The sequence below is a fragment of the Leuresthes tenuis genome, unplaced genomic scaffold (genome assembly GCF_036924035.1).
Source record: "Leuresthes tenuis unplaced genomic scaffold, fLeuTen1.0.hap1 SCAF_11, whole genome shotgun sequence".
NCBI classification, from domain to species: Eukaryota; Metazoa; Chordata; class Actinopteri; order Atheriniformes; family Atherinopsidae; genus Leuresthes; species Leuresthes tenuis.
The window spans coordinates 35564784-35590071 of record NW_027325365.1 but is presented as its reverse complement, the minus strand read 5'-3'; the positions used below and the strand labels follow the sequence as shown (position 1 = coordinate 35590071).

The 25288-nt window shown below is 40.3% G+C and overlaps 1 protein-coding gene across 1 annotated transcript; it reads left to right on the top strand.

Moving 5' to 3' along the window:
* Positions 1-24113: 24113 nt before the first annotated feature.
* Positions 24114-25288, top strand: LOC140318573 (nucleotide exchange factor SIL1-like). Its single transcript, XM_072396390.1, has 3 exons — positions 24114-24305; positions 24538-24699; positions 24813-25288. Exons 1-3 carry the CDS (start codon positions 24114-24116, stop codon positions 25008-25010), a joined length of 552 nt encoding a protein of 183 aa, XP_072252491.1. The 3' UTR covers positions 25011-25288.

Below are 25288 nucleotides of genomic sequence, written 5' to 3'. Positions count from 1 at the left end.
AAGCTTTAACGCCTTGCTAAACTCCACACTCACCCACACACCTGTTAGTGCTCTCTTCTCATCGCTGTGGTTGCATGCACCTGCCTGGTTATTCATTTCAGCACAGGTGCGACAGAGAGTGAATACAAGTTTTCCGTGAGATGACTTGTAAGGTAAAACTGGGAAAAACAGCCCAAGCGGAGGGTAAACAACAGCTCTTATGAAACCAAAGTAGCTGTCAGGGTCATCAAAATCTTTGCAAATAATTCTGGGATGGCCGAGGGGGTAAGGAAAGCTGCAATTTACATAGGGGTAAAGAGATGTAAAGTCAGCGTAGTGCACATCTACCCGCGCAGTGTACCTCAACTTGAGTGCGCAGGTCCGACCACCGTACAGTGCTTGTCTGGGAGAGAGAGGTTCAGGGGCGTTAAAGCTCTTGAGAAATTCAATCACCTCCGGATGGGACTTTTTCATCTCAGTCCACTCGTGCTCCCACATGATATGCAGATGAAGACCATACACTGACTGAGACAATCTCTCTCTCTCACGGGTCTCTGCATAGAACTGTTCAAATGGCGCCTTCCTCAGCGGACATGTGTCCTGAGGCAGATAGCAGATGGGGCAGCCATGAAAGAAACAGCCGTAAAACTCAAAAGCTATCCTCACACCGTCAATTTCCGCATACCCATCTACGTGATAAGGGCCGATTCCCTTTTCCCCTGTGTTTAACGCGTGGCTAATCTCAATCCCTCTGCTAAATGCTAACCACTCCAGCCACTTTGAGAAGGTCTTACTCTGTTGACTGTAATCAACGGGTGAAGGTATAGCCAGGGTTTTAGGCTGCAGAAAGTTGGCAGTAAAAACCTTCATACAGGCCGACGCGATCGTGATGCATTTCAGGGGGTCCACGCGCGTCTCGTTAAAGAATTGCTCGCGGAATTTGACACACCCCCTGAAGAGTATGTCAACATCATTTTTGCAGTAAAGCATGCTCTGTTCACGAAAGTTAAAGGTACCTTTACACACTCCCCCGTACCATCTGTAGAACTCTCCCTGCTCACTGGGGCTCATGAGTTCTACAGAGTAGTAACTCGGTGAAGGAAAAGGCCCCACATATTTCAAATTCTGTTCTGAAGAGAATCTGTGGGGAAAGAAACATTTGGTATGATCACTGAAACCTCATGCTTTCGGCATCATACTCAGTTTCATAGCCAGGAATGACAGATTATCGATGAATCTCAAACCATAATCACAGTCTGTAAAACAGAGAATTTTACTCCACTGTGTGATGAGAGAGGGCTTCATACCTAGTTGCACCATAACGTTAAGGATAAGATAGCTATCATATCCTTGTCCATTGTGAGCAATAAACGTGTATCCACGGTAGCGTGGTCTCCTGAAATGGAGGAGGAATTTCCTGACACAATCCAATCCATAGGCAGACCACTCGACACCTTTCAGCGTTTTTGCACAGACCAGAAAGGGGACATGCACATCGTTCTGACCGACTAAGGATTCAAAATCATAAAAGATCAGTTTTTCATCAAGCCGTTCGTCGGCGCTGCTAGGCTGAATGTAACACTGATGTCCACTGAGAGTTGCTGTAGAACCGGGGGTCAGTTTCTCACCACAGATTGTACATTTTAAACCTTCACACACGTGGGGGGTTTTTACCTTAGTCATCGCAACGCGATAAAATCTCTTACACGTCGGACACCTTTTAATCAGACCACAATCAATCACTTGCATTCTGGCTCGGGGTCTCTCACGAGGTTCGTTGTGTCTGTTGAAGCACAACGAGTTACGACAGCTTCTGTTGCAATCACCACAAAATACAGGACTGAACTCTTGAGTTGTAGCACACAGGGCAGTAGCCCGGACAGTAGTGTGAGTGGGGCTCATTGTAACGAGTGTAGCAGTGTTCACAAATCTATCTCGACCCTAAAAATCCTTTGAGGTTTTTTATTCCATAGTAATGGTTTTGGAGTAATAACAGAAAGAGAGGGCTTGATCGATCTCTGAAATCAGTCTCAAATTTACACAGAGCTCGATCACCCTTGGTTCTGTGAAACACCACAATTTTTCTGTTTAGGATTTTTTCAAATTTTCCAACATCACTGAAAGATACAGGCGTCTGATCAGTCAGGCCTGCCAGACGCTGCCACTCTCTCCCCTGTACCAAGGCCTGACTATCGGTAAATTTAGAGTCGGAGACGTGCGCGAGTCTGATGGCGAAGCAGAGCTGATTGTCACAATTATCTGTGATGTACAAGTGGCGTTTTTTCTTATGGATTCATTCGCATTCTAAGGTTTTTGAAGCCTTCCGTTTGGCGCCCCCTGTGGGGTTTCTTACTACCTGGAGGATTAACTCCAGGTTAGTATCAGAGGCAATCTCTGCGTTCGATTGAGTTAACTCGTCTAAAAAGTCCAGAAAGGCTTTCAGGATTACATCAGACTCGTCTGTGACAGAAACGGTAATGTGTTGAGAAATACTCTCACCTACTAATTCTAGCTGGACGACATCATTACATCTGGCGAGTGATCGCGCTGTTTCTGCCACTTCAATAAGATTGCTCATAACAGCTGAAGTGAACTCAGCGATGTTGGGCATTATATCAGGGCATGGACGCGGTATTATGACGGGACATCTTATTTCAAGACAATTGAAACGTTCACGCTCAATCGGTGGAGGTGTATCTCTCTGATTCTGTTCAGGGACGGCTACATTCTCCTGATTCAAGCCCCTACAATGCTTCCGAGTTTGTTCTGCTGCAGCTGGAGAAGGTAAAGAAATAAGATTTGGTAAGACTGTGTCTGATGCTAAAGCTTGAGAAGCACTATTTGCTGAGGCTGTATCTAGTGATGTGACACAAGGAGCTGGATTTGGTGAGACAATATTCGGTGACTCATTTTGCAAACTCAGGGCAGGTGACGGAGGCCCGTTTAAATTCAGGATTGGTGGTTCTAATTCGTGTAACACGCCAATGTCATCATTTTCATCTTCTTCAATATCCGTAGGAGATGACTGATAATCGACATTAAGGAGCGCATACTCCAGCGGTGTAAAGTAATTCCACACATGAACCGGTATGGGAATGTCTTGCAAATTTTCCACGGCCTCGGATAATTCACGACTAATTACAACTCTGCCTTCTTGATTATCCATCTTTACACAGAATTGAGAATGGTTAAGAGGGGATAAGATATTTACTTATATATATATATATATATATATATATATATATATATACACATTTACTTTACTTCAAGATCACCTTCAAGTCACGGTTAATTTTCTGTATAAGAATCTCACTACTTCTCATGAATGCCCGAGCTCTTGATTTTTCACGTCGGATGGTAGCGTTTCTTTTCCTCCACAGACGAGGGTCGGGCCGAATTGTAGGACTTATCCGTTCTATCGACAGGTCGGCCTCTGTGGATGAAGGAGAAATAACCATAAACGTATTTTAAATATACCTGGTTCCGTGATTGTGAATGTTTTAAAAATAAATAAATAAACAAAATAATAATAATAAATAAAAATAAATAAATAAATAGAGAAAGAAACTGCACCTCTGATTAAATCTCGGACAAGTGACAGTCTCGAGCGCACTCTAATGCTCCGTTGATTCTTTACCATGGACCACGGACTGTCACAGGAACTGTCAAATTGAAACACAGTTTAATAGCATAAAAATAGATAAATAAATAAATAAAAAACCTTGCTTAAGTAAACACTATGTGAAATATGCATAGATGTTACCATGTAATGCTCCCGTTGAAAGCCGCACGGAAAAGTGAACAGAACAGTAATAATATATCAACTGGCTTATTTTACAGAGGGTTACATATTGCACTTCACATGAGTTCTACTGAAAACGCAGTGTTCTTTAACCATGCGGTATTCGAGGGGAGAAACGTATGCTCGGTGGTGTGTGTAACACAGATTATTCCAACTGCCCGTCCTCTGTAGTAACACTCGGACATCAGTTGAAAACTGATTGTTCCGAACAGGGAGCAGTCTTTGTCGTAGCCGAGATTTATTCAGGGAAAGTCCGTTTTCCCCGCTTGACGCGATGGAAGTCAAATCTCCCTCAAACACGGCTGGGTTCTTCTTTCGGGGAAGCCCTTGCTCCGCACTGTTTAATAAATCTGTAAACAGTTACATCTGATGTTATTTCATTGAAACATTTCACTTGTTAAAGGTTATTGAAGTTAAAGATACATTACCATAATCGGCTTGCGTCAATATGAAATCCTCCAGGTTGTCGGCATACGGCTGTGGAAAATTACACTGTCATGATAGGTGATATAACTATACACGCATTCATATGTTTATCATCAGATCTTTTTTTTTTTATATACTCACTGTTGAATTGTCCAAAGAGGCCCAAAGAACTGCCAGGTGGTTGTGTGTGGATGTCAACTCTTGTTTTCCGTCCTAAAAAAGTTGTTTTTACTATTACAAGTACTGACCTATGAGATTTAAAGATTTAAAGATTTAAAGGAGACTTTTGCGTACCAGAGTCCATGATTCTAGTCCTACCTCGGTTGAGTCCCCGACGTAAATGCCTGAACTATTTTATATAATCTTACATCCCCCTCCATAGAAATAAGAGAGTGTTTTAAAAATTTCTTGAAGTGCTAATTTCAACCCATTTGTTCTTCACACTTACTCTACATCTGTTCTGAAGGTCGCATGATAGAATGGGGAATTTAAGCGGGTGTAGCCACCAGGGGCGCTGCTGAGCTCGATCAGACTGAATGTTGCGGATTGGGGGAGAGAAGAAGAGACAGAATATGGTGAAATGCTGAATAACGTGGATGAAGCTGTTAATTACTTAGAAAGGCTATTATTTGTGTCGGTTGATATTCCATTTGTGGTTCAGTGTGTGTCCAGAGAAATGTAAGTGTTATTGTTTATTTTACTGGAGGGGTTCTCTTGTTGTAATCTTTATAAGTCTGCTAGTTGAGTTTTTCCAGCATCTTCGCTAATGGTTCAAAGTAATTATGTTATGCTATCTGAATGTGACTGACCATTTTCTTGTTGCCAATTCAATATGTGATATAGTATCTTATGCATATTCCTTTTATATGTGTTATTCATGCTAATTATATTATTATTTGGATTGTGTATTATGGTTTAACATATTGTGAGTAGTTTATTGATGGCTATTTATGTTTTATTCCAGAACCACACATCCACACACATCACACCTGAAAGTGTGTAGACTGGATTAAAACACCGTGAAAGGGATTGACTGATTCCTGCCTGTTCATTTAAGTCTTGGGGGAACTTATAGACTGTGTTCTGACAGATGCACACTTCGCGATTACAAATAACGAGAAGCCAGTCTACAGTAGTGAATTAGTAAGCCTCCAAAACAACATCCATCCTACGATTAGTAACAGATGTATTGATTCGGTTTACTTGTGAAGTAAGGCACTGGCTGTTTCCCGCACAGTATGATGCATTCTAGTGAACATCATATATGTTCATCTGTTTACTTGCGAACTAAGACAACGACACTGGCTGTTTCCCGCACAGTATGATGCATTCTAGTGACCCCTGGCCACTTGTTCTTCACACTTACTCTACACCCATCCTACGATTAGTAACAGATGTATTGATTCTGTTTACTTGTGAAGTAAGACAGCGACACTGGCTGTTTCTCACACAGTATGGTGCATTCTTGCGACCCCCAGCAGTTCAGTCTCATGGTATGAGCTGGTCAGTCAGAGAGAACCAGATGTAAACTTTATGGGCAACCTGGTCTATTAGTGAATTCTCTGTAGATCAACCCTTGATACCATATGCACCATGTGTGCAAACTAAGAGGGAAAGAGGGAACCTTTTTGTGTAATTTAAACCTACCCCTATTTGCTATAAATACCCCGTATAAATATCCTCCGTTCAGTGTCACAGTATGGTGCATTCTTGTGACCCCCAACAGTTCAGCCTCATGGTATGAGCTGGTCAGTCAGAGAGAGCCAAATGTCTGTTACCCCCACCCACACCCAAATCCTTGCAGTGCCGGCAACTCCTGGGGTCGAACAATACTCCCCCACAGATCTAATTATTTTCTCATCTTTACCTTACAGGGACGAGACTTAAAATGTTGACAGCTTCTACAACTTAACCTTTCCTATTAACCCTAACCTTTTCTCTTATTTAAACATTCAACTAATATATTTCTCACAACCTCCTGACCTTAGCTGTAATCATTCTTAACCCTAGCCATAAACTCCCCCCTTCCTTAGATGTCAAAGGCTACCTGAACAGATGCCTGATCTATGTCAAACAAAGGTCACCCATCAAAATAGATTGATTGATCGATAAGAGGTCAAAAGTCATATGCCCAGATGTCAGCAAACGGATGTCAAACAAAGGTCACCTGTCATATTACTTTGATTGATCGATAAGAGGTCAAAGGTCACCTGTCAAGCTAGTTTGATCGAAGGGAGCCTATATTTTCTATCTCAACCATAAGTGTGGTACTTTCTCATACAACGTTAGAAAAAGAAGTTCATGCTTGAAACCAGCTTAAAAATGTATAAATATGAAGAACAAAACAGTTTTAACTTGGTTTAAGTGAAGGAATTCATTTTAGAGCAAAATCCGAAATCGTGCATAACTCCTCATAAGAAGCGTATTGCTCAACCACAAGTGTGGTTCTTTCTCATACAAGGTTATGAAAAGAAGTTTATGATTGAAACCAGCTTAAACATTGATAAATATGAAGGACAAAGCAGTTTTAACTTGGTTTGAGTGAAGCAATTCATTTTATTGCAAGATCCGAAATCTTGACTATCTCGTGAAAAGAAAGTCAATTTCGGATTCCTTAAGAACAAGTGTGGTTCTTTCTCAAGCAAGGTAATATAAAGAAGTTTATGCTTGGAACTAGCTTAAACATTGATAAATATGAAGGACAAAACAGTTTTAACTTGGTTTAAGTGAAGGAATTCATTTTAGAGCAAAATCCGAAATCGTGCATAATTCCTCAAAAGGAGCGTATTGCTAAATCATAAGTTTGGTTCTTTCTCATACAGGGTAATATGAAGAATATTACGTGTGAAACCTATTTAGACGCATAAATAAGAAGGACAAAGTAGTTTAAATTTGGTTTGAGTGAAGGAATTCATTTTAGAGCAAAATCCGAAATCGTGCATAACTCCTCAAAAGGAGAGTATTGCTCAATCACAAGTGTGGTTCTTTCTCATACAGGGTAAGAGAAAGAGTTTTATGCTTGAAACCTATTTAAACGTGCATAAATATTAAGGAAAATCAGTTTTAGCTTTGTTTTCGTGAAGGAATTCCTTTTAGAGCAAAATCCGACATCGTGCATAAATCTTCAAAAGGAGCGTGATGCTCAATCACAAGTGTGGTTCTTTCTCCTACAGTGTAATATTAATAACTTTACGTGTGAATCCTATTTAGACAGGCATAAATATGAAGGACAAAGCAGTTTTAAATTGGTTTGAGTTAAGGAATTCATTTTGGAGCAAAATCCGAAATCGTGCATCACTCCTCAAAAGGAGCGTATCTCATACAGGGTAATACCGAGAGTTTTGTGCTTGAAACCTCTTTAGACATGGATAAACATGAAGGAGAAAGTAGTTTTAACTTGGTTTGAGTGAAGGAATTCATTTTAAAGCAAAATCCGAAATCGTGCATAACTCCTCTAAAAAGGAGTATTGCTCAAACATAAGTGTGGTTCTTTGTCATACAGGATAATATGAACAGTTATACGTGTAAAACATATTTAGACATGAATAATCATGAAGGACAAATCACTTTTAACTCGGTTTGAGTGAAGGAATTGATTTTAGAGCAAAATCCGAAATCGTGCATCACTCCTCAAAAGAAGGGTATTGCTAAACCATAAGTGTGGTTCTTTCTCATATAGGGTATTATCGAGAGTTTGATGCTTGCAACCTATATAGACATGCATAAATATGAAGGAAAAATCAGTCTTAACTTTGCTTAAGTGAAGGAATTCATTTTAGAGCAAAATCCAAAATCCAAAATAGTGCATATTTCCTCAAAAGGAGCGTATTGCTCATACATAAGTGTTGTTCTTTCTCATACAGGGTAATATAAACAGTTTTACGTTTGAAACCTATTTAGACATGGATAAACATGAAGGACAATGCAGTTTTAACTTGGTGAAGGAATTCATTCTATACCAAAATCTGAAATCTCGCATAACTCGTCTAAAGAAGCTTATTGTTGAAGCACGAGTGAGCTTCTTTCTCATACAAGGAAATAAAAATAAGTTAATGTTATTCGCCCCTTTATTTACGCACTTTTTGCAAACTATTGTTGGACATTCACGCTTTTTTACAGCCGACCAGCTCCACTACCGCTTTTTATCATGTATTGTCTTGTATTCACAACTTTTCTTACCGGATATTTACAAGCTATGGTCGGACATTCACACCTTCTTGCAGCCGACACCTCAGCTCCCGCTTATGATCATGTATGGTCGAGCATTCGCAACTTTTCTCACCCAATTTTTAAAAACTATGGTCGGACAGTCAAATCTTGTTGCAGCCGAAAGCCTCCGCCCCCGCCTTTGATCATGTATAGTCGGGCATTCACACATTTTCTTACCTGCTGCTTGCAAGCTATGGTTTGACATTCACACCTTCTTGGAGCCGAACAACTTCGCTACCGCTTTTGATCATGTATGGTCAGGCATTAGCACCTTTTTTAACCACTTTCCATTAACTATGGTTGGACTTTTACACCTTGCCGCCAAATACCTCAGTTAACACTTTTGATCACGTATATTCGGACATTCGCACCTTTTCTTGCTCTTTTTATGTAAACTATGGTCGGACATTTCATCCGTCTTTTGGTAACTATGGTCGGACATTCACAAGTTCTTGCAGCCGAACACCTCCGTTCCCGCTTCTGATGATGTATAGTCGGGTATTCGCACCTTTCCTTTCACTGTTTATGCAAACTATGGTTGGACATTCAAACCTTCTTGCTGCCAAACAGCTCCACCCCAAATTTTGATCATGTATGGTCGGACATTCAAACCTGTTCTTACCCGCTACTCTGGTATTATGGTCGGACATTCACAGCTTCTTGCAGCCGGATAGCTCCACTCCCGCTTTTGATGATGTATAGTTGGGCATTCACACCTTGTTTTAAGAGCTTTTGAGCTATTACGGTCGGACATTCACAAATTCTTGCAGCCGAACACCCCCACTCCCACTTTTGATGATGTATAGTGGGGCATTAGCATCCTTTCTTGCTTTTTGCAAACTATGGTCGGACTTTGACACCTTCTTGTTGCTGAAAACCTCCGCTCCCGTTTTTGATCATGTATGGTCGGGCAGTCGCACCTTGTTTTACCCGCTTTTCAGCTATTATGGTCGGACATTCACAACATCTTGCCGCCAAGCACCTGCGCTCCGAATTTTGATCATGTATGGTTGGGCAACCTGTTTTCACCCGCTTTTTGGACAACATTGTTGGACATTCACACCTTCTTTCAGCCGAAAACCTTCGTTCCCACTTCTGATCATTTGTAGTCAGGAATTCACACCTATTCTTACCTGCTTTATGCGAATCGCAGGTGAAGAACTCATGTGTGTCCGGTTCGGATGGTACCTGGAACTTTCCAGAGGGTTACAGTGGGTGTCTCGAGACAGCTTAATACAATTCTGACACTACTTAGGCTATAAGGCAAAAAGGTTATAAACTACACCTGGTTAAGATAGTTTGTAGTGTCAGGCTATCAGGATGTCTAACAATCCCTAAATGTAAAACACCAATGTGTAGCTCTGAGTCTATCATTAATGAATGCATGTGTGACAATGGGGCGCCATGTCCAGGAAGGGCCTTACAAAGCCAGACACAATCTTTGTCTTGTAGTTAGGACTATAATGTATGGCCCCCACGCTAATGACAGTCAAATGATGATCACTGGAGCTAATTAACAGCCATGGTCTCCACGCTAATTGCAGCCAAAGATGATCAAAGGAGATCTGGATGTAGGGGAAAAGTCAGGAGTAGGAAGAGGGACTATTATATGAATAAATGTTTTTTTTAAAAAAGACAGGACAACGGACCCAGCCTCGGGTAAAATTAGTAAATAAGACATAATGGTGGAAGGATGGGGAAAATACGCCATATGAAAGGAGGGGCCCGGGCAGGAGCAGCCTCAGGCCCCAAATTGTATAAAATATGTAAACTTTCAGAAGAGACTTCAGACTTAGCCCGGGCTACTTCTCATGTATGGTCATATTGTAACTCTGCAATAAACCATCATTGGACCGCGAACCAGCTGAATCTGTCTCATCTTTGATTCTTCATGACTTCTCATCTTTAACTACTGAGTATAGCATATTAGGTAAATTGAACGTCCACAGAAAGTCACAACAAGTTCACCTATGTGAAGCATGTCTAATATCTAAAGATAATGTTCATAAGTAAAGGTTTCTAAGCCTAAATAATTTCAAATGGAAACATCCTAGATGATACTACGGAGTAGTTTTATCAAGATTGTGTCAGTTATATTTTGAGTGTAAGCTTCTTTGCTTCCTTTAAGAAGATAGCTATGGCTAAAGGTTTGTTGCTTGGTGTTACTAGACTGTTGTTTGGAGTGCATGGTCCTACCTCCAGGAACAGGCTAGCATTTCTAAGTCTCTGTTAGCATGGTTGGTCGTTGCAGGGTTCTCAAGTTTTGTTCTTTTCTTCCCTTTTAACAGAATACTTTTCAGGGTATCGCTATGATCTTGACTGAGGGCACTTGTTTCACTCGATCATTGCTGAGATTCTGTGTGGTCCTTGTCAGTGAACCTGTTAATCTCAGTTGCCTTCTGATCTGGTGATGGTTGTGACCACACAGTACATGATGGTTTATAGCGAGACCGATGTCTATAATAGCAGTTGCGGTTTTGAGCAGACTGCTGGCCATATCGGTTTTGAAAAGACATGCCTCTCTGGGAGTTTGACTGAACACTGTGGTATTCAGTATGGCAGTAAGTCGGTTCATGGCGGGGCCATGAGGGTTTGGAGTAGTTAGGTTTGAAGTCTTTCTTAGACTGTTGTGATCGTGACCAGTGGGGGACCTCTTCTGGAGGTCTGCCACTTTGTCTGTCCTCGATCTCCGGGGACCAAGAACCTGTGTTCAGGGTCAGTGCGGTGATGTGTTCTGGCTATATTTTACTCAAAGTAGAAGGATGCATTTGATGTAGAAGCTTATCTTTACCAGTTATGGTAAAAAGAGGGAAAACATTAATGCTAACACAAAAGGGAACATACAAGCTCTTGGGTTGTTGTTTCTTTAAGCCTTAGTGTCTTATAATCAGTTCCTATTAAGGTCTTCTGATTTTGGTAAAAGAAACAAATTTTGGATAAATTGTTTCAAGTAATGATTCCAAATAGCAAAGGTGATATTCAATTCAATTCAATTCAATTCAATTTTATTTATATAGCGCCAGATTACAACAATTGTCATCTCAAGGCACTTAAGTAATATAGTCCAATTCAAGCCAATTGGAATTCAATTCATTGTAATCATAATCCAATTAATTCATATAGAGCTAATTCAAAAAATTAATATCCTAGCTAAGGAAACCAACAGATTGCACCGAAATGTGTCTTCAGTCCAATCTCCCGTCCTGAGCGTGCCTGTGGCAACTGTGGAAAGGAACGACTCCCTTTTAACAGGAAGAAACCTCTGGAAGAACCAGACTCAGGAAGGGTGGCCATCCGCCTCGACCAGCTGGGGTTTGAGAAGACAGAAAAGAGGGAAAAGAGGGGGGAAAAACACCATAACGCCATTCAAAGGATATCTGTTGGAACAGGGAAACATAGGTTAATAACCACAATAATGTCACATGTACATAAAATCAATTTTGAAATTAAACAGGGGGAAAAAGAGAGCAAAGTGAGGAAAGGTGTGACAGATGAGGTCCCCCAGCAGTCTAAGCCTATAGCAGCTTAACTATGGGATGTTTCAGGATTACCTGAGCCATCCCTAACTGTAAGCTTTATCGAAAAGAAAAGTTTTAAGCCTAATCTTAAAAGTGGAAAGGGTGTCTGCTTCCCGGACATTTACTGGCAGCTTATTCCACAAGAGAGGGGCCTGATAACTGAAGGCTCTGCCTCCCATTCTACTTTTAGAAACTCTGGGAACAACAAGTAAACCTGCAGTTTGGGAGCGAAGTGCTCTGTTAGGAAAATATCTTACAATTAAATCTTTAAGATATGATGGAGCTCGGTCATTAAGAACTTTATATGTCAGAAGAAGAATCTTAAATTCTATTCTGAATTTAACAGGGAGCCAATGAAGAGAAGCTAAAACTGGAGAAACATGATCTCTCCTGTTAGTTCTCATCAGAACTCTGGCTGCAGCATTTTGGATCAGCTGGAGGCTTTTCAGAGAATATGTGGGACAGCCCAATAATAAGGAATTACAGTAGTCCAATCTTGAAGTAACAAATGCATGAACTAGTTTCTCTGCATCACCCTGAGACAGGATGTTCCTGATTTTAGCAATATTACGAAGGTGAAAGAAGGCAGTCCTAGAAACCAGTTTTATATGTGCGTCAAATGATAAATTCTGGTCAAAAATAACTCCAAGGTTCCTCACTGTAGAACTAGAAGCCAAGGAAATACCATCTAGAGTAACTATATAACTAGACAATTTCTCCCTGAAGCGCTCAGGTCCAAAGAGAACAACTTCAGTTTTGTCTGAATTTAAAAGCAGACAGTTCTGAGTCATCCAGGTCTTTATGTCTTTAAGACAGGCTTGTAGCCTGACCAACCTGTAGGTTTCATCTGGTTTCATAGATAAGTACAGCTGAGTATCATCAGCATAACAATGGAAATTTATGCCATGCTGTCTGATAATGTTACCTAATGGAAGCATGTATAAAGTAAAAAGAATCGGTCCAAGCACAGAACCCTGAGGAACTCCATGACTTACTCCAACGTGTGAGGAAGATTCCTCATTTACAAGAACAAACTGGAATCTATCAGATAAATATGACTTAAACCAGCCTAATGCAGTTCCTTTAATCCTAATAACATGTTCAAGTCTCTGTAACAGAATGCTGTGATCGATCGTATCAAATGCAGCACTGAGATCCAACAGGACAAGCACAGAAACAAGTCCGCTATCAGAGGCTAACAGGAGATCATTGGTAACTTTCACCAGTGCTGTTTCTGTGCTATGATGCACTCTGAATCCTGACTGAAACTCTTCAAACAGATTATTTCTATGTAAATGATCACAAAGTTGAACTGCAACTATTTTTTCAAGAACTTTGGACAAAAAAGGGAGATTGGATATAGGTCGATAATTAGCCAACACTTCTGAATCAAGAGTAGGTTTTTTAAGTAAAGGTTTAATTACAGCAACCTTAAAAGTCTGAGGCACATATCCTGTCAACAAAGACCGATTGATCAAATCCAATATGGAAGTGTCAATTAAGGGGAAAACCTCCTTGAACAGTCTGGTTGGGATTGGGTCTAACATACAAGTTGATGGTTTAGAAGAGACTATTGCTGTTGTTAGCTCAGAAAGATCAACTGGACAGAAGCTGTCTAAATACAATTCAGGTTCGAAAGATACTTCTAAAGCTGCTCTACTTGATGATACATCAGTGATAATAATGGGAAGGATTCCATTAATCTTCTCTCTGATAGAAACAATTTTATTGATGAAGAATCTCATGAAATCATCACTGCTGAGAGTTAAAGGAATACATGGCTCAACAGAGCTCGGACTCTTTGTCAGCCTGGCAACAGTGCTGAAAAGAAACCTGGGATTATTCTTATTCTCTTCTATCAATAATGAATAATACGCAGTTCTAGCTTTACGAAGTGCTTTCTTATACGTTATCAAACTATCTTTCCAGACTAATTGAGACTCTTCTAAATTAGAGGAACGTCACTGTCTCTCCAGCTTTCTTGCAGTCTGCTTTAACGCACGCAGCTGTGAATTATACCAAGGAGCCAACCTCTTCTGACTGATTACCTTCCTTTTCAGAGGGGCAACATTGTCCAGTGTTGTACGCATTGAAGCTGTAGTGCTGTCAACAAGTTAGTCAAGTTCTACTGGAGTAAAATCTAGGCAGCCGTCCTCTGTCATATCTGCACATGGCAGTGAAGAAAAGGATGATGAAATCAACTCTTTAAATCTGGTTACAGCATTCTCTGACAGACACCTTCTATATGTAGAATTCTTCTCAGAAACCGTGTAGTCAAGTAATGTAAATTCAAAAGTTATTAAAAAATGGTCAGACAAGACAGGGTTATGAGGGAACACTGTTAACTGTTCACTCTCAATGCCATAAGTCAGCACAAGGTCAAGGGTATGATTAAGGCAGTGAGTAGGTCTGTGAACACTTTGAGAAAATCCAATAGAGTCTAATATAGAATTAAAGTTAATATTTAGGCTGTCATTTTCAACATCTACATGAATATTAAAGTCACCCACTACAATGACTTTATCTGTACTCAGCACTAACTGGGATAAAAACTCTGAGAATTCAGAGAGAAACTAAGAATAAGGGCCAGGTGGACGATACACAACAACAAACACAAGAGGTTTTTGTGATTTCCACTTTGGGTGGGAAAAACTGAGAATCAGAGATTCAAAAGAGCTAAAACTAATCTTGGGTCTAGGACTGATTAGTAACCCTGATCTGAAGATAGCTGCCACTCCTCCTCCTCTGCCTGTGGTTCTAGGAACATGAACATTTAAATAGTCAGAGGGAGTTGATTCATTAATGCTAACATGATCCTCCTGCTGCAGCCAGGTTTCTGTAAGACAAAATATATCAATATGATGATCACAAATCAAATCATTCACTAACAGAGACTTCAAAGGGAGAGATCTAATATTCAGCAAACCACATTTAATAGTTTGATGTTTTTGTTCAGTTAAAGTTTTTGTTTTAATTTTTTTTTGCACAAGAGGATTTGCTCCTTTTGTGTTTTTTGATTGAGGGGGGGGCAGCATCAGGTGGGAAGCCGCAGAGAAGTGTGTAAGACTACAACTCTGCATCCTGGTCTCAACCCTGGGATGTCATGTTTTTGGATGACTAATAAATTCGTCCATATTTCTAGAAATGAGAGCCGCTCCTTCCAAAGTGGGATGGATGCCGTCTCTCCTCATCAGACCAGGTTTTCTCCAGAAAGATTGCCAATTATCTATGTAGCCCACGTTGTTTGCTGGACACCATCTAGACAACCAGCGATTGAATGAGGACATGCGGCTAAACATGTCATCACTGGTCAGATTTGGCAGGGGTCCAGAGAAAACTACGGAGTCCGACATTGTTTTGGCAAAATTACACACCGATGCAACATTAATTTTAGTGACCTCCGATTGGCGTAACCGGGTGTCATTACTGCCGACGTGAATAACTATTTTACCGTATTTACGTTTATCCTTAGCCAGCAGTTTTAAATAGGATTCTATGTCGCCCGCTCTGGCCCCTGGAATGCATTTGACTATGGTCGCTGGTGTCTCTAATGCCACGTTTCTGACTATAGAGCTGCCAATTACCAGGGTTTTGTCCTCAGCGGGTGTGTCGCTGAGTGGAGAAAATCTATTTGAAACGTGGACAGGTTGATGGTGAACCACGGGCTTGACTTTAGGACTATGACTCCTCTTCCTGACAGTCACCCAGCCACTCTTAAGTCCCGGCTGCTCGGGATCTGCTCGGGGACGACTAACAGAGCTAGCTACGCTAGGTGGCTCCGCACTGACTAAAGGGGCCTGGCTCGCTATCGGGTGGTTTTCAACAGTGCAGAGCCGAGCTTCCAATTCAGATAACCTTGCCTCCAAAACTACAAAAAGACTACATTTGTTACATGTACCATTACCACTAAAGGAGGCAGAGGAGTAACTAAACATCTGACACAAGGAGCAGGTGAAAGCAGGAGATAGAGGAAGAGAACTGGTAGCCATGCTAAGCTAGAGAACCAGACACAACGCTAAAAAGTGAAAAATAAAAACTAAAGATCTGTAAGAGTGAGCGTTAGAATATAACAAGTATGGGATAGAGTTAACTATGCAAGATGTGTAAATTATAGGGAGAATAAGGTGATTATTAGTAGTTCAAGAAGAGCGAGAACTGTCACAGTGCACACACACAAAGCAACAGGAAGTGATGCAATACGTCTTACCGCAAAGCAAAGCCGTCAGACCGTCAGCATACGCTCCACTGCTCTGCTGTTTTGCCACTGTTTGCCACTGCCACTACCGAAAAAGGGAATATTGTTTTATTCCAAACAATTAATTCAAATGCAATAAAGAATATTCAAAAATAGCTAGTATTCATCAATACCAAGCCAAATTCCTGGATTTTCTTCTTATTCTCAATGTGATTAGCCAGAGCGGCTAATAGATGCCCACAGACTTGGGATGCCAAGGAGGGTCTGTGCGAAGGAGGTAAGGAGTTGACGTCAGTGGTGAGGAGTTTTAGCACCGCCTACCAATAGTCTTCCACGCTTTCAGTGTTTCTGTCCCACTTCCCTGGGGGAATGAGGGGATCAACTTCCGTTTTGCACAGAGCACAGTGGAAGTAATGCAAGAGAAGGCGAAGGCCTTTGCTCACAGACTTTTAAACACTCAGCTTTGCAAAACTCACAGTGCTCAGACGCGGCTGTCTAAGTTCCAAGTTCCTTCAAAGATCATCACCTTAATTTCAACAGTAACAACTACTAGAATCACCAACTCAATTTTCTGCAGTAAATTTGGTTCGTCCACCAGTGCCGTTTATTATTTTAATCTGGGCTTGCAAGTCTTTTAAGGCAACACTCCCAACTGGGTTCAACCGTACTTTCAGTCACTGTTCACTGCTTTCACAGTTAAACACGAACACGGCGCTTCGGCTGTTTATTCATACAACAAATGACTCTGCTTTAGTCATCTATGCGATCACGTTTTGTGACCGTGTGTATTTAATCTCGCATCAGGAGCTACAGCTCTGATTCATTCAGTTAAGCTCAGCGGTCTCAGTAATCTGTTTTACTTTACTTTAAGCGTCACAGCGCTCGTTTAAACGTCAGCTACGTTTAAACGTCAGCTACGTTTAATCACTTTCTTCCTCTAAACTCTCGTGTTTGAGGGTATTCTGAGCCGAATAAATTCCCCGGAACTCGCGGGTGAATTTATGTTATACTCAGGATAAAAATCAACCGTGTTGGAAACTCGCAACTACGGTCTACCAAGGCCTTTAAATTCAGCGTTCTTACGCTATACATGCAATAAAAACTGAGAAGAAGCGTGAGCTGAGAGCTGAGGTCTTTCTTCTTCTATGGCGTGCGATGGTTTAAGATCGCGCTCACACAGGTTCGGAGGAGTAACATGCGTCCATGATTACTCCTAAAGTGCTTTAGATCATTTTAACATAGATAGACACTATAGACATTTCTATAGACGGACATAGCCACTGCTTGCAATGCTCACACAAAGATAATAAACCAGCCAAAGTGATGCTTCTTTACGTAAGTCAGTCCACCGTAACGCCTCGTACGGAAGGTACCAAAAATATATGTAGCCAAATTATATATCGCCGGCACACGAGGCACCAACAATATATATTTATAGTGGACACACGTAGCGTGATGTGATAAGATATAAGGATTTATCCGAAAGTTCTCACTATCTTGAATAAGCCTTATTTTACCTCGTTTTAGGGCACAGAAGACACAAAAGACAGATTCTTACGATTCTGGTATGTTAAATTAATAATCAATTATTAATTAATAACTAATAAATTCCAGTCTCATATAGTCGCTACTCATGAATTCTCGTTTTGTTGGACTCACACATACGTAAAGAACACATACACAAAAAACGGTTGATTTTATATATGTATATATATGAACCATTTATTAAAATGACATGACCAAAGACATGAACCTTAAGACAACAGGAGAAATGCTTTGAATATGGATGATTATATAAGAAACACTTAGTGAATTGAAAAGAACTAAGGGGAGGGGATGGATGGAATCATTGAAATAGCCTAGGTTTGTTACTATTTGAATTTAAAAACTAACAACTTTGGTTAGTTTATCAATTTAACAGCAAATTCTCTCGACAACCACCGGAGGGGCTGGATAGCGTAGTGGTATGATTGCCACCTTCCATGTGGGAGACATGGGTTCAAATCTCCTGCATGAAAGGTACTACCTCCAGTAGGGGTCCTTAGGCAAGACCCCCTTACCCTGACTACCTACCTGTAAGTCGCTTTGGATAAAAGCGTCTGCTAAATCTTACGGTTCGGTCAGCTCCGAACCACAGGTAATCGCCAACGGGTCCCACTGGGTTTCTCTCGGTTCTGCGTCTCGCGACCTTCATTGTGCTTGACTTTCAGGGACTGGACCGGTCGCTTTCCTACACCGGAGAATGGCTTCCTTCTGGTAGCTTCAAGACGAACGGGGTGGTGTGTCGGAATTCACCGCAAATAATGATTGGTTTTGGTTGCTGACCAACTCTGATGAGGTGAGGTAAATTCATCAAAGATTGACAAAAAGGTTGACAAGCTGAACGCTGGCTCCTTTTGGTGATCAAAAAAATAGGTGGGGATGCTGCAGCAGCAGAGTTTAAAACGTGCTATAGAGAGGAGACGGGATGACGAATGAACAAAAACGCAAAGTGTATCTTTCTACTACCTTCTTCTCTTTCTGTCTTTGTTCGGACCTTCTTCCATCTCATCTTCCTCTCCTGCCATTTTCAAAGACACTGCCAGACTCTCATTCCATCAATTAGAGCTCTCTGCTTTTCATCTTCTCTACTGATCTGGACCTTCAATATTCTCTTACAATATTCTGTCCATATTCTATTCAAGAACTGTCAATACTCTTCACTTCTTCTTCTTCTTTGATTTTTAATGGCAACTGGCATCCTTGGTGTTGCATATGCCGCCATCTAGTTGAACTAAATTTCTTTATTTCCCCCATTTCTTCTTTTCTATATTCTTTTAATTATTCCAGTATTTACCAAGGATCTTATTGTTATTCTCCTCCCTTCTTTGGACTTAGCAGATTCTACTATGTTTTTCAAATTACATTCTGTTATTCCTGCCCTCTGCAGCCCTATCTTCATTATTTCCCTCTCCCTTCCATATCTGGGACATGCTATCAACACACTGTCTCCCTCTGCCCACAGCTACACTGCCCAGTTGGATGTTTCCCCATTATCTTAAGTGTATTATTCAGTTTACATTCTATTCTTATCCTGCTAATAATGACTTGTTCTGTTCTGTTCTGTCCATAACACCCTGCCTCTCCTGCTACACTTTGTAATTTATATAAATGTCTTCCTTTTTCCTGATTCTTCCAATATTGATTCCACTGATTGTTTATTTCTTTCCATACTAAACTTTTCCCTTCTGTTTTTGATCATTTTACTTTCATTTCCACCACCTCTTTCTTTACTGCATCCTTAGCAGCTTTGTCTGCTTTTTCATTTCCATTTATTCCTACATGAGCTGGTACCCACATGAACACTATTTCCCTCCCCTGTTGCATTAACCTGGATGTTTTTACCTGTATTTCATATAAAATTTCCTGATGTGTTTTTGCTATGAAAATGAATCGCTACATATAACTATTCTCCTATCCCTCACCCCCTCCATCCATTCTATTGCTAGCAATATTGCACATAATTCTACTGCATATATACTTAAATGATCTGATGTTCTTCTTGATATTGTTCTATTATAAATGGGAACCACCATTGCTGCTGCTGTTACTCCTGTTGCCTGCTCTTTGGACCCATCTGTATATATATACACATATTCTCTATATTTTTCCTCCACATAGTTATAAAATTCCTGCACTAGATCTGCTGTTTTATTTCTTTCCTTGATGTTCCACATGTTTAAGTCTACATTTGTTTCTTGTAGCATCCATTTTGGTATTACTGTCCATAGAACTGTTGGGCTGAATTCCACATGTTGTATTTTTAGTTGTTCTGCTAAACCCTCACTGACCCACCCAAAACTCGTTTTTTCCTCCTTCCCCTTTTCCCAGCACATCTCCAGAACTCTCTTTGCTGGATGTTCTTCTTTGTGTCCTTTTAAATAGTTGGCTATGAGCTGTTTTCTTCTTAGCCATAGTGGCATTTCTCCTGCTTCAACCTGTAGTAAACATATTGGTGCTGTTTTTATTGCTCCGAGACAAGTTCTTACTGCTCTGGCTTGAATTATATCTAATTGCGAGAGGACTGATTTTGCTGCTGATCCATATCCCACACTGCCGTAATCTATTCTAGACCTTATTAGTGCTATGTGTATATATTTTAATGCTGTAAAATCAGCACCCCACTCTAACCCAGCCAAACACCTCATAATATTCAATACTTTCTTACTTCTCTCTACAATTCCCTTCACATGCTCCCTCCATGTTAATCTAGAATCCATTATCATTCCTAAGAATCGAAAGCTTCTTACTCTCTCTAAGTTCTTTCTATACAAGTTTAACTTTTTATTTTCACTAATTTTCTTTTTTGAGAAGAACATTACTTTACTTTTCTCCACTGAAAATGTAAAACCCCACTCTTCTCCCCATTTCTCCACTTGATCTATCCCTTCCTGTAGTTTCTTAACTATGTGATCTATGTTGCCTCCCCTCTTCCACAATGCCCCATCATCTGCAAACAAAGATCTTCCCATTCCTGCTGGTATACTGTTGAATATATCGTTTATCATTATTGTAAATAACGTTGGACTTGTATAACTCTTTCACTTAAAAAATCCATAGTCCAGTTAAACATGTTTCCCTCAATTCCCATTCGATGCATTTTAATTAGCAATCCCTCTCTCCACAACATGTCATATGCCTTTTCCACATCAAAAAACACTGCTGCCACTGTTTCTCTATTTACTTGTGCTTTTCTTATGTCGTCTTCAATGCATACTACTGGATCAATAGTGCTCTGACCACTTCTAAACCCACTCTGATGTCTAGTAACCAATCCCCTTATTTCTATATAATACATCATTCTTTAATTTATCATTCTTTCCATTATCTTACCTATATGGGATGTTAGTGCTATGGGCCTGTAATTTATTGTCTTACTATGATCTTTCCCCGGCTTCCTAATTGGTACTATTATTGCCTCCTTCCAACTTCGTGGTACTTTCCCCTCTTTCCAGACTTTATTGAATAATGATAATATCTTTGTTAATCCCCCCTCACTTAAATGTTTGATCATAGTGGAACATATCCCATCTTTGCCTGACGCACTCCTTCTTGTATTCTCTATTGCTCGTTTAATTTCTCTACTTGTAAATGGGACATCTAATTCATTTTCTCTACTTTCCTTTCTTTTTAACACCTCCCTGTTTTCGTCTCTCTTTTTCTTCCTTCCATTTCTTCCCTCCTCAGTTAAATTATTTGAACTGTGCACCGCAACAAAAGTTTTAACCATTAATTCCGCCTTTTCTTTATTAGTTATAGCCACTTCCTCTCCAGAACTCAGGACTGGATAAGTCCAATCCTTCCTATCCCCTCCCATTTTCCTCAACATTCCCCATACTTCTCCTATCTTAGTTTTGCTCCCCATTGATCCACAGAATTTCCTCCAATACGACCTCTTTGCTTGTCTTATTGTTTTCCTTACCATTGCTTGTGCTTGCTTATACTGAATCATGTGTTGAAAGTTATGGTATCTTTTAACTAACTTAAACGCTTTATTTCTACTCTTTATTGCTTGTTTACATTTTTCATCCCACCATGGTACTAACTTGTTTTTCTTTCTCCCTGAACTTTTAGGTATACATCTGTTTGCTGCTGATATGATCCCCTGCTTTATGTCTCTCTCCATCATTTCCACCTCCACATTATCATTAACCCGATCCAGATTTTTTTCACTTTCCTTTGTAAACTCTATCCAATTTGCTTTTTCTAAGATCCATCTTCCCCCTACTCTCTCCGTGTCCTGTACTGTCTCTATATTTATTTTATTATATATAGGGTAGTGATCACTTCCTATGGTCCCTTTTTGATACACATTCCAGTCACACAGTGGTGCTAATACATACGTCACTATTGTCAGGTCTATAGCCGACTCCTTCCCAGTATTTACATCTATCCTTGTCCCTCTTCCATCATTCACACAAACCAGATTCTGTCCATCTAACATTTCTTCTACTATTTCTCCATTACTGTCATTTTTCTCACTCCCCCACAATGTATTATGAGCATTAAAATCTCCACACCACACTGTATTTCCATTGCTCTTGCCCTCCATTTCTTCCAGTTTCTTTATATCCAACTTCCTGCATGGGTTATAAAAATGTATTATTGCCAACTTTCTCTTCCTATCCATATTTTTATTATAATAGTCTCCATCTCAACTCCTATATCGATAACCCTGTAAGGAACTCCCTCTTTAAAAAACGTGACACACCCACCTCCTATCCCTTCTTCCCTGTCCCTTCTGACTGCCATGTATCCTGTGATAATAAAATCTAAGTTTGGTTTTAACCATGATTCCTGTATGCACAATATGTCTGGTTTTTCCTGCTGACTATGTATGAATTGTTTAAATTCCTTAGTTAGCACTAAGCTATTAATGCATTTATCTAAATTTATGGCACAGGTCTGTTGAAAGAGGAGCTGAGAAAACTCCCCCAAAATGCTTTTGTGGGCAAAGGTTGTTGTAAATTTCTCTTCTTTGATGTATAAATCCCCCATCTGGTATTTCCACACTGACCATCCCCACAAAAGAATGTTGCAGTCATTTAAAATCTTAAGTTTGTATTAAATTCCACACTTGAGTTCGCTACAGCCTACTCATCTTATCCGCTATGATGCCTGACAGGAGCTTCTATGTTGTACAGAGGCAGGTTATGTAGTAATTAATACTTAAAATACAGAGACCTGAATTCCTGTCACAGTCTGCTCTGTCACAGTTTTTGTCATGTCACAGTTTATGTTTAATCATGTTCACTCACGTCACCTGTCTCATTGTTCACAGCTGCACCTCATTCACTGATCACTCCCTCCACAGTATTTAGTCTCCTGGTTTGCTTTCAGTCTTTGCAGAATCCTCACTATCCCTTCATGCCGCAGAAAGATAAGTTTGGTTACCTGCCTCATAGTCCTGTTAATAGAATCATAGTGTTTTTCATAGCCTTGTTTTGTTTAGTGTTTTTTCATAGTTAAGTATTTTTGATGATCCGGTTCTGCCGCATCTTTTGTTCCTGCTCCCCGTTTTGTAAATAAACCTTTTGATTTTGGAAAAGAGCTGCATCTGGGTCCTACCTCTCCACCAGTTCATGACAATTCCAAGTTGTAACTGGACATAGCTTGAACAAAGTTATTGGCTTTATTGCAATATCTTCCTATTTCAGGCTAATCCTGAGAAGTCAGTCTAGTATACTAGATTTGGTTGAAGTAAAACAATCATTTTCTTTTTTTCTTGTGTCATTTCAACATGCTGTCTGTATTCCCTTGTTAAAATCTGGCCTTGTTTCTGTATGGACCATCCCTGGTTAGTCTGACTCAGGTATTTTATTCGGCTTTTTTATTGTGTTGAAAATAAAAGACATATGACAGAAAAATGCATGTAATAGCTGAAAATTTTTACTTTATATAACATACCTACACTTTAAAATCTGTTGGATTTCTTTTGTTTTTCAGATGAAGTAGAGGAAGAAATAATGAAATCATTAACCAAAAGAATTCCAGTCAGTCCTTAGTTTCAGCCCTTCTGACTTTCTGCCAGCTTGAATTCTTTGATAAGTTCACTGATACAGTGGTCATGTCATTGATATGATGTGTCTTCCCAAATTAAAGTTGGAACCCCCTTGCATCATCTTTTTTGTATTTTTTTTGTTAATTTGCTTTTACAAAATGAGAAAGCTCAGCGAACATTCTCTGAATGTGATGATTCCATATTTTTTGCCAGGGGCTGTATACATCTCATACTGTGCATCAGTGTCAGCCCTCTCACATGTGGTTCTCCTGCAGTAACCCAGCAGTTCAGGTGAGAGCTGTGGAGAGTGGAGCTCTTAACCACACTGGACAATGTACAGTCATTTGTGGTAAAAAAGAAAAAAAAGGTCAGTACATCCACTCACATTCAAACTTGCTGTCCAAAAAGTGCATCCAGACACATACAACTCATCTGTAATGTTATATGCTGCTGGGATTGTCTTCTCTTTATGTCCTGTTTGCTGTGGGTTCCCTCTTACGTCACTTCCCATATGCACAGAGGCACTTCCTGTCCCATGGTGGGCTGCAGATCTTATCAGAGCTGTTCAGGGCAGATGGAAGTGGAATTCTGCGCACACGCATCGTCACCATGTTGTATGATATGATCAGTGAGAAGGTTGAACACAGTTATTTTAAAATAAATATTTTTCATTAAAAAGTTGAGTCTGTATGTTCAAACGTCAGTGCCACCTCTGACCTTTTTCAAAATTGATCTACAGCGAAAAGAAAAGAAAAAGATGCATTTATTGGTGTCTTGGTTGGACTGTGAGAGTTTAAGTTTAAGTGTTTGCTGTTTATAATGTTAAATGTGTTCTTTAAGTTGATGCTGGTCCCCTCTGCTCTGTCAGGAGCTGATGCCGCAGGCATTGGACCCAGTTCAGGATCCCTCCCATGAGGAGCGACTGCGTCAGTACTCTGAGGTGTCCCTGCAGGGGGAGCTGTTGGAGAAGGGTTGGTGCAGTCTGGTGCCACAACTGCTGCAGTCCACTGAGCATGACTACAGAGAAAAAGTGGGCTGATTTATTGTACATGAACAGTAATGTGCACAAATGAGTGTTTAACCATGAGTATGAGGTGTATTAAACAAACTTGTGCTAACAGTGAGTACCATCTTGTTTTGCAGGCTCTGCGGGCTTTGTTGGTCATGGCTTCTGTGTGCTTGGATCAATACCGCTTAGACAGCTCTCTACTGGACTCTCTGCTCGTTCTAAGACTCCAGTACCAGGAAATGGCCCAGTCTGAAATGTTTCTCGGAGAGGAAAACAGCTACTTTACAGAGATTGTAGAGCTAATTGATGCACTGCAGGTCAAAATGAAATGACCAGAGAGGAGTTGATACACTGTGTTGAGAAAGAACTGGGAATCAAAACCAATCAAGGATGCTATCAGATATTAGACTATCAGGCTAAGAAGGCACCTTTGAGGACATAGCGGTGAGCAGCTAGTTTTTTTTACCTTGACTGAAATGTCATTGGTGGCCTGAGAATATTTTTGTTGCAGGGGTTTCCCAGAGCTTTGGAAGGGCCTCAGTTTGCACTGTGGGCTGTTTTTGCATCACCTCATGTCAATGCAATAACTTTACTTTTAGGTGCCCGTCCA